The 13,672-nt window shown below is 34.6% G+C and overlaps 1 protein-coding gene across 25 annotated transcripts in view; it reads right to left on the minus strand.

The window, feature by feature from the left end:
- magi2b (membrane associated guanylate kinase, WW and PDZ domain containing 2b) overlaps positions 1–13,672 on the minus strand; it is a 251,798-nt gene that overhangs the window by 134,981 nt on the left and 103,145 nt on the right. For all 25 annotated transcript variants that reach the window (XR_015526470.1, XR_015526469.1, XR_015526471.1 and 22 more), the window contains exon 3: positions 2,376–2,495. Coding sequence is in view for 19 of the 25 variants with exons in the window: in XM_087312249.1 (XP_087168375.1) it covers positions 2,376–2,495 (120 nt within the window). In the remaining 6 variants the exon portion in view is untranslated. The remainder of the gene's footprint in view (positions 1–2,375; positions 2,496–13,672) is intronic.

Below are 13,672 nucleotides of genomic sequence, written 5' to 3' on the forward strand. Positions count from 1 at the left end.
TTGTATACTTTTGCCATATTTCCTCCACTCTGCTATAAAAATTTGATAAGATGCAGTCATGATTTGACAATACCATCTCATTACTCCAATCAATATCTGCGTCCCAAATGACACACTATACACTATGCACTCATGCACTATGTACTTATGCACTTACACACTCAACAGTATAGTACATGTATGTAGTGTCGTCCCAAATGGCACACTTATGTTTTTTAACTAAGCGGAAATTCAAACGGTTTCCCTAATGAGGTTTGACGGTTGCCAAATCAGTGAAATAAACAACCGAATTATCAAATAACACCTGCCGTGAGTATAACCGCATTCACCATCAGGAGGCGCTATAATCACTCTCGTAGAATTTTGCTTTTACCATAAAAAATAAATAAAGTTATCCAACATGTGCGTCGGATAGCTCCACCCCTTCCGCTACGTAGGCAAAACTGCGTTCGTTGAGTGCGTGAAGTGTCCATCATTACACACTTCATTTTAGCGGCTGAATGAGTGCATCATCCGGGTAATTAAAGTGCACTTATTATTTTCAGAGTTTTTAGTGTGAACACACTACTTACACTATTTATACTACAAAATGGCGTTGAATAGTGCATAAGTATGTGATTTGGGTTGCAGCTAATATCTTCAAATTAAGCATTAAACTGAGGTAATTTTGAGTTTGGTATTTTTGATGTATAATTGTTTTTACGAGTTCTTGGGTGTTTAAAAGTTTTCCTTATGACATATGAGGGAATGGTCGGAAACAGAGGTGTGAATTACTCCAGATATACCATACTTAGTTGGCTGGTTTGTAAATATAATATCCAAAACAGAATTACGAGTTTTACCAAATCTAGTTGGAGTCTTAATTGATGTAAACCCAATTTTATAGCTATGGCTTTCAAAGATTTGGATGAGTTGTCAATCAAGTTCATTTTAATGTCACCAAGAATTACAAGCTCTTAATATTTTTAACACATTTTATCATGTCAGCAAGCTGCATTAAGTATGCAGCCGCGCTGGTATTTGGGGGCTTGTATGTGACAATAATAGTAACTGAAAGCTGGTTGTATAGATTGACAACTAATTGTAATGATTCTGAGTCAGTTGTGGTTTGTCAGTTGAGTTTCAGCAATTATGATTTTGAATTCATCCAGTTTGGGAACAAAGCTCCTCATATTTAAATGACAAATTTTGAAACCGCTAAATTTACCAAGCTGACTTAATGTGGCAAGATTTTTTTTAGATTTTTTATGAACTTTGACATGTTTATAATTTAAACCTGAAATGTCAGGAGCAGGAAGAGCCTCAGAAAACTGTAATGAAGATGCTGAATGCCTAAAGATTGTGACATGTATACATTTATCACACTTGTGTCTGGACCCAGGCTCAGCATACTATTTAAGACATAGGAATAAAAACACAGATAAAATAAAAAAGTAGACATAAAAACAGTTTTGTCAGGACCAGGATTCAGTTCAATATTTTCAATTAATAAAAGCACAATCAATAAAAGCCTTAAAAACTGGCGTCGACTAGTTACAGTCGTGTCTTTTGAACAAAATGCTTTAACATGAATGTCATTAACCCACCAGTGAAAGACGACAGCATGAGCTGAAATGACTACCCGTTCATGCAGAATGTAAACTGGACAGGAGAATAGGCTCCGGAAATCCTTAGACCATATATGGAAAAATAGACATCCTGGTTTTCAGGAAAGGCAAGCTAGGTACAGCATCCCCGCGCAGATTTGGGGGTATATCACTCGATGCATCTGAAACTATCGCCGCCTTCACCGAGTCTCCCGACAGGGGCACAGTTATAGTAATGCAGGGTGGACTCGACTCATTCCCCCACAACTGACGAGACGCTGGTAAAAAACAGACCGGCAGATGTCTGAAACCCAGATATTTGATATTTATCTCCCGCAGCTATTCACAGATACATATGACTGTCGCCATCTTCAATTAATGGATTTAAAATTACAACAATAAATGTCACAAATTTCTAATGGACATATAATCATTATAGGAAAAGTCGACTATCTCAAATGTGCCTTTATCTGCCATTTTTAAGGTAAATCCAGTGCAATTACCCTGTTATGATGCAATGCCTCCCAGATTCAGTTAGGATCTTCCTCTCATAAACCTGCATGTGAAAGTAGTCCACACACCTCAATGTCGGCTCTCAGGAGACCAAACTGCACTAGTTCTGAATACCTTTGCTCAATGTCAAAGCCACACACGCTCCTTCTTGCGGGACCATCGAGAAAATGTAAGGAAAAATTTATATTCCAGGCTGCTACGGCGTAACAGGTGAGACATAAGCTTTATTTCTAGAGGTAAAGATTTATGGAGGTTTAGTGGTGGAATTCAGCTTACCTTCGTACGTTCCACTTTCTAACAAGGCCCCACTTTTCTCTAATTCCATAAACCGCTCAACGCTCACAAAGTTGTAGTCCACACCTGGGACCTCTCCCTCTTTGGGCTGCCTCGTCGTACCTGAGGACAAAAAGAATACACATACTTTATCACACCTGTCAGAATATTAAAGCTAAAACTGGGCAAAAAAAAAAAGAAAGGCTAAGCACAAAAAAGCCTTAGGGGCATTCACTCAATACATATTTTTGTTGTTATGCCAACTTGCTATTGTAAACAGAATTTTGCAATGCCTGGCCCGCATTTGAGATCTTTTGATTGGTCGACTGCTTTGGGACTGATATTGATGTGTGACACTAAGTTAAGTTCTTTTAACGTGACACAGTGAAGACTTCAGCCTCATCTTGTTGTCTTTTTATTTTTACATAGATTGGTTTAGCCACCATTTCTGTATAAAGATGGGCTTTAAAAAACATGCAACAGAACTCAAAAAATGAAAGAATAAATGACAAAATTTTCTTATTTTGCTGTCTAATTTCGATACATGTGGGGATTGTCACATCACCTTTCTGCGTTTGTTGCAAATTACATTACATCACCCGGATGGAGGAGCTTGGCAGAACATGACCAGGCCTGGAGCAGCAGCGCTTTATGAAGAAAACGGCTTCTTTAGCACTTTCAAAAACCTCTGTTTTTGGTGCTCGAAAACGCATAGTGTGGACGGAAGGCATAACCGTAGCAAAACTAATGCATTTTAAAACAAAAACATATTAGTGTAAACAGGGCCTAACACTTTCCTTTAGACTCAAAAAAGAAAGAAACTATGTTTGCAACAACTTGACGAGTAAATGATGATGGATTCTTCATTTCTGGGTGAACTATCCCCACACAGAAACTGTATTAGTCCAAATATCAAAGTTTATAGATATGGGAAGAAGGCAGCAGAAGTAAGCTTAACAAAGACAGACAATTTTCTAATTAAAAATAAGCAACTGAAGCAAGAAGCAGCAGCATCACAGCTTAGTGTCGCACATACAAAGCACAAACCGTCCCAGTCCTAGTCCTCTCTCCCTCCACTCCTCTTTAAATCCTTCTGGAGCTCCTCAGTGGGGTTTAAGACCGGTGTGCCATGCAGGTGTTTCACATTAACATTCAGTCTACATTCCTCAACTTTGTGTCGCTCCCATGGCTCTCGGCCCTGGCCTGCTTACAGCAGTTTACATTCAAATAATTACACACACTTCATTTTTTAATACTTCCAAAAAAGTAAAAAACTCAATGTACACTTTTTGGTTGACACTTTATTAGGAACACCAGTTGATTGATTGACACTTAAAATAAATATCCACTGTGCTAAACTGAACTGAACTTAAACCTTGAAAACTGAACTGACACTGTTTCAATTTACTATAATCTTCCATGTGAAGCTGCTTTGACACAATCTACATTGTAAAAGCGCTATAAAAAAGGTGAATTAAATTGAAAAAAAAAATAATAATTCTCAGAGATGCAAAAAAGTGAAAAATACAAAAGGTGTTTAATGAAAACTTATATTTGTATTTTGTGGATACTGTCATTCAAAATGTCCGTGTTTCATAGTGACGTTTTACATTTTCACTCTTAACAACTCCAATTGTCTCATTACAAATCAAGCAGAATGGCTTTGTGCTGGCTTGTGGCAAAACGGACAGACACTTTTTTAATTTACTATAATTTTCTATATGACTTTTTTATATGCTTTGACACAATCTACATTGTAAAAGCGCTATAGAAATAAAGGTGAGTTGAACTGAATTAAAAAAATAAATGCATACTTCTCTGTCTATTCAACTTTAAACTGTCTATTCTCTTCACCAACTTTTCTTTTCCATGAGACTGACATCTCCATTTATTGAAATTATTGCTTTGCATTAAAGCACCTGCACACGCGCAAGATTAACCCGCTCGATCACGTGAAGCCTCGTATGATCACTGGATGTCATGACAACAAAATCAGGTAGAAAAACATGATTCAATTTTATTTATACAAAAATACAAATAACTAAACTATTGATTTACAAGGTTTATGCATTTATCACAATTTGAATATTCCATATGAATATGAATTGAATATGACTCCATATGAAATGGAGTCGGGTCTGGATTGAATACACTCATGGTCCAGATCCAGTCTGGAGTACGGATTTTGAGAAGCCCTGCTCTAAAAAAAATCTAAGTAAGATATGGACAAACCCAATCATTGGATTAAAATATTTTTTTCCTAAACAGACCCAAATTTGGGTTATGACAACCCAGAATTTTTCTTAGAGTGTAATAAAACATTTAGAATGTTTCAAAAGATTGCTATTTCAAATATTTTTTTTCTTAAAATTTTAAATAAATAAAAAAATTCCAAAAAGTTGATCACATTTTCTAGCCTAATAATGTTGGATGCTGGGATCCATCGACTTTATAGAAGTGAAAAATTTGAAATCAATGGGTCCCAGCAACTAGCATTTTTCAAAATATCTTCCTTTGTGTTTAACAAAAACATAACAAAAGAAACTCAAACATGTTTTGAACAAGTAAATGATGACAAAATTATAGTTACACTTTTTAAATCACAGAGATGAAATGCATTTAAAAAATACTACAAATATAAAACAGTACTTGTAAATTGCACAGTTACTTAATAATATTAATATTTTGTTATGATAATATATATATATATATATATATATTTCCCACACTGCTAAAAACACTGTTAGGACACATATATTTCACAAAAAAAGTGGAAATTGGTTGTTTTTGTGTTATTTCTAGCAAATTTGTTCTTCCAGTTTGAAAAGAAATGTTGAAGCTACGTTATGGCCATGAGATCAATGTGTAAACTGTGTAATTTGTAATTGAAAGACTTGGTTCGAACCAATTAGCGCGCTTTGTTGTAAATAAGGTGCAACTTCATTAATATGCATGATAGCTTTGAAGACCGTTTTTACCTGTAACAGTGTGCAGACGGCAGAGAGACGCCATGTTATATTGCCAACCGTAATTAAAACAAGTGGAAGAAAAATAATTGTTTGGAGACATGGGATGTCAGTGTTGCATTTATAAATGTGCTGCACAGAAGGTTTTGTTTCCATTTCCCTGCTATGAGAGCGTAGCTGGACTCACATTTGTGAATTACAGTGGTCTGCTAACACACTACAAAAATATATTAATAAGGAACATTTTTTTTTCCCCCAAGAGCTTTTCGCATCTGAAAATGGTGAGATCTGCATTTCCCACTTATTTTCTTTAAAAAAAAGCTTGGTTCCAGTTTGTGTTGATTGTCCTGTCTCTGTAAATGTGTGATCATTGTTCTTTGTTTATGTTTATTTAGAGGCAAAGTTATTTAGTATCGTCAGCTGTACTCTTTCAGTTTTTAAAGACATAGGCTACCTTAGTCAGAATGATTTCGTTAATAAGTTTACAAAAAGTTTACACTGCCTATCCCTGCGTTGTTTTGCTGCTCTAAAATTCAGTGCATGCATGTACTGAAACTCCACTTTTCATGCAAACCGTTCCCTCTTTTGCCACTCGACACTCCCACCTACACAAAGCTGGACTCATTCACTTTCCTGACTTTTTTCACTCTCACATTACATTCCGTCCTGGGCACGCTTACATCATCGATGCAGTGGTGTTCAGCAAGCGCTCTCACTCAGCACAGTGGAGATTTCTTTAGTTATGTCGTTTCACATGAAGTGACTAGCAGTCAAATATTTTGCCGAACAGATTAGCCGCTTTTGATGCTTATAAACAAATGTAAAGTCCTCGTGCTGCAGGAATTAGGAGGTTTGCTGAAGAAGCAGCTGTCGTGCAGTGAGGGGTTTGCATCTATAATAAACTACGACAGTTTGCGTTCACTGAACGGTAAGAATGATTAATAAATCCATATGAAACAGTCCCTTAAAAGTCACGTCTCGCTTTCAGTTTCGGGCTCTGGCACATTTTGCACTCACACACATAAGCGTACCGCGCCAAAGCCCAAGTGAACCGTGCTTAGGCACACCTCTTCCAACCGGGCCAGGGCCGGCCAGATGAACCATGCCTGAGCCCGATTCAGCGCACTCACACTTCTCAAGCGATCCGGGAAAGGGGCCTGGGCATGGTTTGGATAGCATAGTGCGAGTACGCCCTAAATTTCACTTGAAGCTGAATACTAGTATCTTGCAAAATAATTAGTAAAATAAACTCATGATTTCTGCTACATTCATTCTTTCATGGCATTCTTATCATCGGTTAAACAGCACTTGGTAATATTTGAAAAAGAATTAAAAACTTGTCTTCAGCTTTAAATAGATTAGCTCAAATTACAGTCAAATCAACAACAAACATCACTTTGCAATAACGCAGCTCTGTCAACTGTAGTGTTGTTTCCAAGTTCCATATTGACCGTTTATGTAAATCAGACGCATAATTAATGCATTAACCGAGGCTGAGTCTTCTGAGGGTAATCAAACACTCTTAAGAAATCAGGCACTGGGGATTTGCCAGACACATTCTTAGCAACGATATCATAATCCAGTCCCTTGAGCTCTCGACCGAACTGTCTCTGATTCACAAAACTCTCACTCTGAGGAGGAGAAAGAGCCAAATTCAAGCTTCTGAGAAACAAATCTATTCCTGCTGCTAGCAATGACTTTCCTTCATGTCAAGCAATGGTCAATGATCAGGTAAAACGGACTTTTATTATGACATACTGAATAGAAAAATCTTCAACCATTTGAGCAATTAAACGGTAAAAGAAAAGCCATATTTTGTTTCTGTGAAAAAAAAAATTATAGTTAATAAGAGATTAGGGTTGTATTATTTATTTTAGCACTCATATTACTGGCTATTCAGAGGAAAATGTAAGAGTAATCAGGTGGGTAATTAATAACAATATTAGATTTTTGACAGATGGGTCATCAGATAAGCGATCTTAATAAATAAAAACAGTCAGCTTGTAACTATAGCGACACAAAACGAATATGAAATGCAGCTGGGAGAATGAAAAACATTCTGAATAAAAGCCAATATGAATTCAAATGCACATAAATAACATCTATTGTATTTATTAAATATAAATTCATATGATATGACATATTTATTATTGTTTGATGTAACAGGTTGCCAAATGACTACATTTTAAATATAAATTTCTTGATTCACAGCCGGCTCTTATATGAAAATATCAAGAAAGCCTATATATGTTAGGTTGTTGGTATTTTATGTTCTTTTAGGGTGCTTTCACCCTTGACTCAATTGCCTGGCCCAAACCTAAGTTCGATTGTCTCCTTGCCATCTTTCCACCAAAATGGAAAAACGTACACACATCATGGTCCTTTAGCTTTTACTGGATCTTTTGAGTTTGGTAACATACAGAGAGCAACTCGCGTCTATCTGCCACAAAAAATACAAAAACGTAAGAATGTAAAGCCATGTCTGCAGAAGTCATTTTTAGAGAAGACAAGCAGACTTTATCACTGTGTTAGTCCTGCTTGTCGCCAAGGTAATGTTAGGTGTTATACACACACACACACACACGCACGCACGCACACACGCACGCACGCACCAATAAACTTTATAAAACTTCCGTTATTTGGTACGATTGCATTCATATCAGAAGTGAACCGTACCAGAGTTTGCACGAACCGTACCCTAGACCACCTCTTCGGTTGCGGTTCCTGGGTGCGCACCCGAGTTCAGAAGACATCGTTTTTTTACACTAGCTAAGCATACTGTACTCTGACATCAACTGAACCTGGGTGTGGACCAAAAGTGCTAGTGTGAAAGCACCCCAAAAAATTTAGCTTTTTATACAGAATTTGCGCCCATATTTTGATATTTTACTTTCACAAGAGTTATTTGAAATGATAAAAATATTATAAATATTTGTTTGAATAAAATATGTTTCTCTGCACACTGTTATTATCATAAAGCATAACATAAAAATTAAAACTCAATCGAATGTTTCAATTGAAAAGATCCATATTTGAGGTAATATACACTAACTGGCCATTTTATTAAGCACACCTTACTAGTGCCGGGTTGGACACACTTTTGCCTTCATAACTGCCTTAATCCTTCGAGGCATAGATTCAACAAGGTACTGGAAATATTCCTAAGAGATTGTGGTCTATATTGACATGATAGCATCACACAGTTGCTGCAGATTTGTCAGCTGCACATCTATGATATGAATCTCCTATTCCACCACATCCCAAAGGTGCTCTATTGGATTGAGTTCTGGCATAGCACATTATCCTGCTTGAAGTGCACCTGGTATGGTGTTTTACTGCTGTATCTCATCTGCCTCAAGGTTCGACATGTGCATTCAGAGATGCTCTTTTGCATACCTCGGTTGTTACGAGTGGTTATTTGAGTACCTATTGCGTTTCAATTACCTCAAAACAGTCTGGCCATTCTCCTCTAAACTTTGGCATCAACAAGGCATTTGCGCCCACAGAACTTCCGCTCACTTGATATTTTCTCTTTTTCGGACCATTCTCTGTAAACCTTAAAGATGGTTGTACGTAAATATCCCAGTAAATCAGCGGTTTCTGAAATACTCAGACCAGCCTGTTTGGCACCAACAACCACGCCACGTTCAAAGTCTCTTAAATCACCTTTGTTCCCCATTCTGATGCTCTGTTTGAACTGTTGCCGATCATCTTGACCATGATCGCCTACATGCATTGAGTTGCTGTCATGTGATTGGCTTATTAGAAATTTGTGATAACGAGCAGGTGGACAGGTGTACCTAATAAAGTGGCCGGTGAATGTATAATTAGTTTTTTTTAACAAAAGTTATTTGAATCAATAAAGCCATTTTAGGTATTTACTTGCACTTAATCATTTTTCTTACCATATATAGTCACTTAAATTGTGATTAAATTATGATTTTCATTCATCAATTATTCATGAGTGAATTTTTTTTATTAGAATTTTAACTATATTTGCTCAGTCATTTAATAAAACTCTGACTTAACCGATAATTTCAAAATGATTAGCCCTGAAATTTTTATTCTTTTTTCAAATATTTTGCAAGTTTAATAGAGAGAAGACCTTTTTCAACACATTTTAAATATAACAGTTTTAATAATCAATTTCTAATAACTCATTTCATTTGTCTTTGCCATTATCACAGTATATAACATTTTGCTAAATATTTTGCGAGATATACAGCTTAAAGTGCAATTTAAAGGCTTAATTTTAATTAGGCTAATTAAGTTTCATACATATAAATAATACTTATTAGGAGGCAAAATATAATTTACTTAAAAAAATCTACTTTCATTCCAGCAAAACTAAAAAAAAAAGACTTTCTCCAGAAGGAAACGTATTATAGGAAATACAGTGAAAAGTTTCTTACTCTGTAAACAGCATTTAAAAGTATTTGAAAAAGAATTACAATTTCACAGGATGTTTAAAAAATTAAGCATTCGGCTGTACATTCATTTCAGTCCTTGTGGATGGGTTTTGAGTCAACTTCTCCAAAACCTGGCAAGGCAACCCAGCCTAAAAGCCATGTAAATACCAAAAATGCCATCTAATATTAGTTACAATATTCACTCGCAAATTAACAGTTTACTTTGAATAACAAATTTATTCAAATGCCAAATTACTTAATCATCACAGGTAACTGAATTAGAAAAGTCAACCAAAACTCATCTGATTCCAGACAGCTACAACAAATATTATAAAACAATAGCGCAGTAATAGAATAATCTGTTAATATAAGAGCTAAACCGTCTTCTGGGAAAAAGCATTAGCATTAAAAGAACAATGAACCAATCAGACATCATTCTGGCTATTACTGCCATACGACCACAAAATCACAACCAATTATACCGTCTGAGAGAGGTTTGTTTTCTAAATGCCTAAACAATGTATTGAATATAAAGTCCACAACATATCCTCAATAATAACTAAAGCAGGGACGTGCACCAGATTCTTGGGATTAACAATTTATATGTATATGGAGTGAAATATCACTTTTGTTTTATTCTGTAAACTACTGATGACCTTCCTTCGGAATTTAAAAATATGGGAAGGATAAGGATATGGAAAGGATAAGGATATGAAAAGGATAGTTCTCCAAAAAATGTAAAGTTTGATATCATTTATTGAATTGGGAATTATTGGGAAAAGCAGCCATTGACTTCCATTGTATTTTTAGTTTCCTCCCAAACTTCTTTAGTACATCTTCATTTGTGTTCAACAAAAGAAAGAAACTCAAACAGGTTTGAAAGTACTTGAGTGATTAAACGGTAGTCCACCCCTTTAAGAGCATTTAATTTGCATAAAATTACACGAAGATGCCATGTTGTCATACATGTTTATATATTTATTTTAATTCATTTGTATTCATTTTTAGATTATTTTAAACACAATATGAATGATTTAACTTTAAAAGAGTTTAAAAAAACTATATTTGATTGAATATATGTGTTATTCTCACCATCATAACTGAATGTGGGCAGAAATGCTATCAGACCTTTATAGAATAAAACAAATATTAACATTTCAACCGGCAAACACAATAAATTGTGAATTTACAAAAACATCATTTACACACTCTTGTTCCAAATATTTATGAGTTTCTTTCTTTCATACACAAAAATAAAAAATTTTAAGAAAGGTGAAAATCTGTAACCATTGACTTTATAAGTAAGAAAAACAAATGCTATAGACGTCAGTGGTTATAGGTTTACAACATTTTTCAAAATATCTTCTTTTGCGTTCAACAGAAATAAGAAATCAAAGGTTTGGAACAAGTAAAGGGCGAGTAAATGATGACAGAATTTTCATTTTTGAATTTTTCTCCATAGCTGTATTTGCAGCAGGCCAAGATGGCAAATCTATTACACTGTAAAAAAAACTAAAAGTCATCACAACAAATATTTTTAAATATTACTTTAATAAGTTAAGTCAGGTTTCAACTAAATATATTAAGCTAAAGTTTATTGTATCCTTTCACATGTTTGACTAAACAGACTACTGTATAACATGCAGAACCTACGTCATCAACTGCTAAATTCAAATGTTTTCACTGGTGCCGAGTAGGGATTTATTACTCATGCTTTAATTTGTGACGGTATTATTAAACTTTAACTTATTAAAACCAGTTAAAGTAACATTTAAAAAACATTTGTTGGCTGTTGATTTTGCCATCCACTCTGCAGATCTCTCTACTGAGTGTAACCCCAAACCATGATTTTTCCTTCACCAAACTTGACTGAATTCTATGAGAATTTTGGGTCCATGAAACTATTTTTGCAGTATTTGTGATGATTAGGATGAATCTAACTTCTGCCACTTTTCCAAATGAACAAATAGAAGTCAAATTATTATTTGTTGCTCTTACAACTGGAATCGAGGACAAGAATTTTGTCAGGTAGTGTAAAGCAATGCATTCTAAATGATGGTCACATTAAAAATAAAAATCCTTATTTTTTGTCAGTCTGATTTTGACTAAACTAAAAAAAAATTAGGCAGCAAGATTTTTTAACAGTATAGTAAACCTGTAAAAGCATCAACTCTTTCTTTTTACCCAAATTTGAAAAAGCCATGAACCAGATATGAACTCATTTTGACCGCACATGTTGTACCCAGAGCATGGGCCATGTCTCGGACTCAAACAGACTTTAAAATCAGTCCCAACAGATTTTTAGCTTCTACATAATTGCTTGCGTAATATGAAAAGCTTTCAAGGCAGTGGTGATAAAAGCATTTGCTTATATCCGTCTTAAATAACCCTCTTCCACCGTGAAGCTCATTTCAGATTCAGAAGACTGATATGCATCACCTCGTATCTCCAATCAAAGGTGCTCGGAGTGGATTTTTCAGCTTCAAACAAGAAAAGTCCATTTTGATTTTGGGACTAAAATGACAGGACATATGTGTCGCTCTGAGAGGTAAAGGTACTGTTGAATTATTAAAGAAAGACAGTTTTTTTTTTTAAACCTAAGTGTGAGGGAGGGATTGGGAATGAGAGACGAGTGTGTCACACACAGCTTATGTAATATGCAGACTGGAAAGGCACACTGTGGTCTGAAACATTGAAATATTCAGGGATTTTTTCACCTGAACATGTTTTCTCCAGTGACGGGCCTATATATAGTACCTGTGAATCCTTTTTACAAATTCAGTGGCTCCCCTATGATGCCGAAGAGATATTTTGTGCACAAGCTGTACTAACCAAAAGTGCCTTTTAAAAGTGTTGATTTGTGGCCTCTTTTAAAAATGCAGCTAATAAGTAGAAGTAACCATCTATCAAATGCGCAGCACTAAAAACATTGTAGAGAACCGTAACGCTGATAACAAATTTTACATCAGCAATAAGTACTTTTTTTTAGAAGAAAAAAGAATGAAAGAATGATGGAAAAAGTTAAATTAAAGATAGAAAAAGAAATGAGAAAAACACAATAAACAAATTAGGAGAGAATGAAAAAGAAATATTACAAACAAACAATAATATACAAATAAATTAACAAAACTAACAAGTAAAAACAAGACAAAGAAAGAAAGAAAGAAGGAAAGAAAGATTAAAATAAAAAACTAACATTTAGTTAAATATACTATTACTAGCAAAGAAAGATAAAAATAGGGAACAAAAAGGAAGAAAATAAAAATAAATGAAAAGAAAAGAAATGAATAAATAAAAATCCTACATTTTTTTGAATGTTCAAAAAGAACAAATAAAACTATCAAAAATAGAACTGAAGAAAAAAATAACAAAACTGAAACAAAAAAGAACAAAGAATAAAGCAAACAAACTAATAGAAAATGGACCAAATAAATAACAAATTTAAAAATTAATTGAGGAATCAAAAAAAGAAAAAAACAATTAAAATATTAACAAAATACAAAAACAAGAAAGAAAGAAAGAAAGAACAAACTAAAGAACTAACAAAGAAAGAGAAATAATTAGAGAATGAGAAAGAAAACAAAACAAAATAAAAGGAAAAAAAGAAAGAACAAATAAGCAAACAAAACAAAAAACAAATGAAAATACCTAACAAAAATAGAACTGAAGAAACTAAATGACACCAAATGAATTAAAAAAGAACAAAGAAAAGAGCAAGTTTTAAGTATTGAGAGATGACAGTAACAGATTCCTTATGCAAATAGCATAGTTGAAATTAATTAACAATGGATTAACACACACCTGGCCATGGAACAGCTCCGAAGCAAATTGTCCAATTACTTTTGGACCCTTAATACTTACTTTTGGAGGCACATATGAAAACTGTTGTAATTCCTACAGCGTTCACCTAATTTGAATATAAATA

Source organism: Danio rerio, chromosome 25 (assembly GCF_052040795.2).
Source record: "Danio rerio strain M-AB ecotype USA chromosome 25, GRCz13ab, whole genome shotgun sequence".
NCBI classification, from domain to species: Eukaryota; Metazoa; Chordata; class Actinopteri; order Cypriniformes; family Danionidae; genus Danio; species Danio rerio.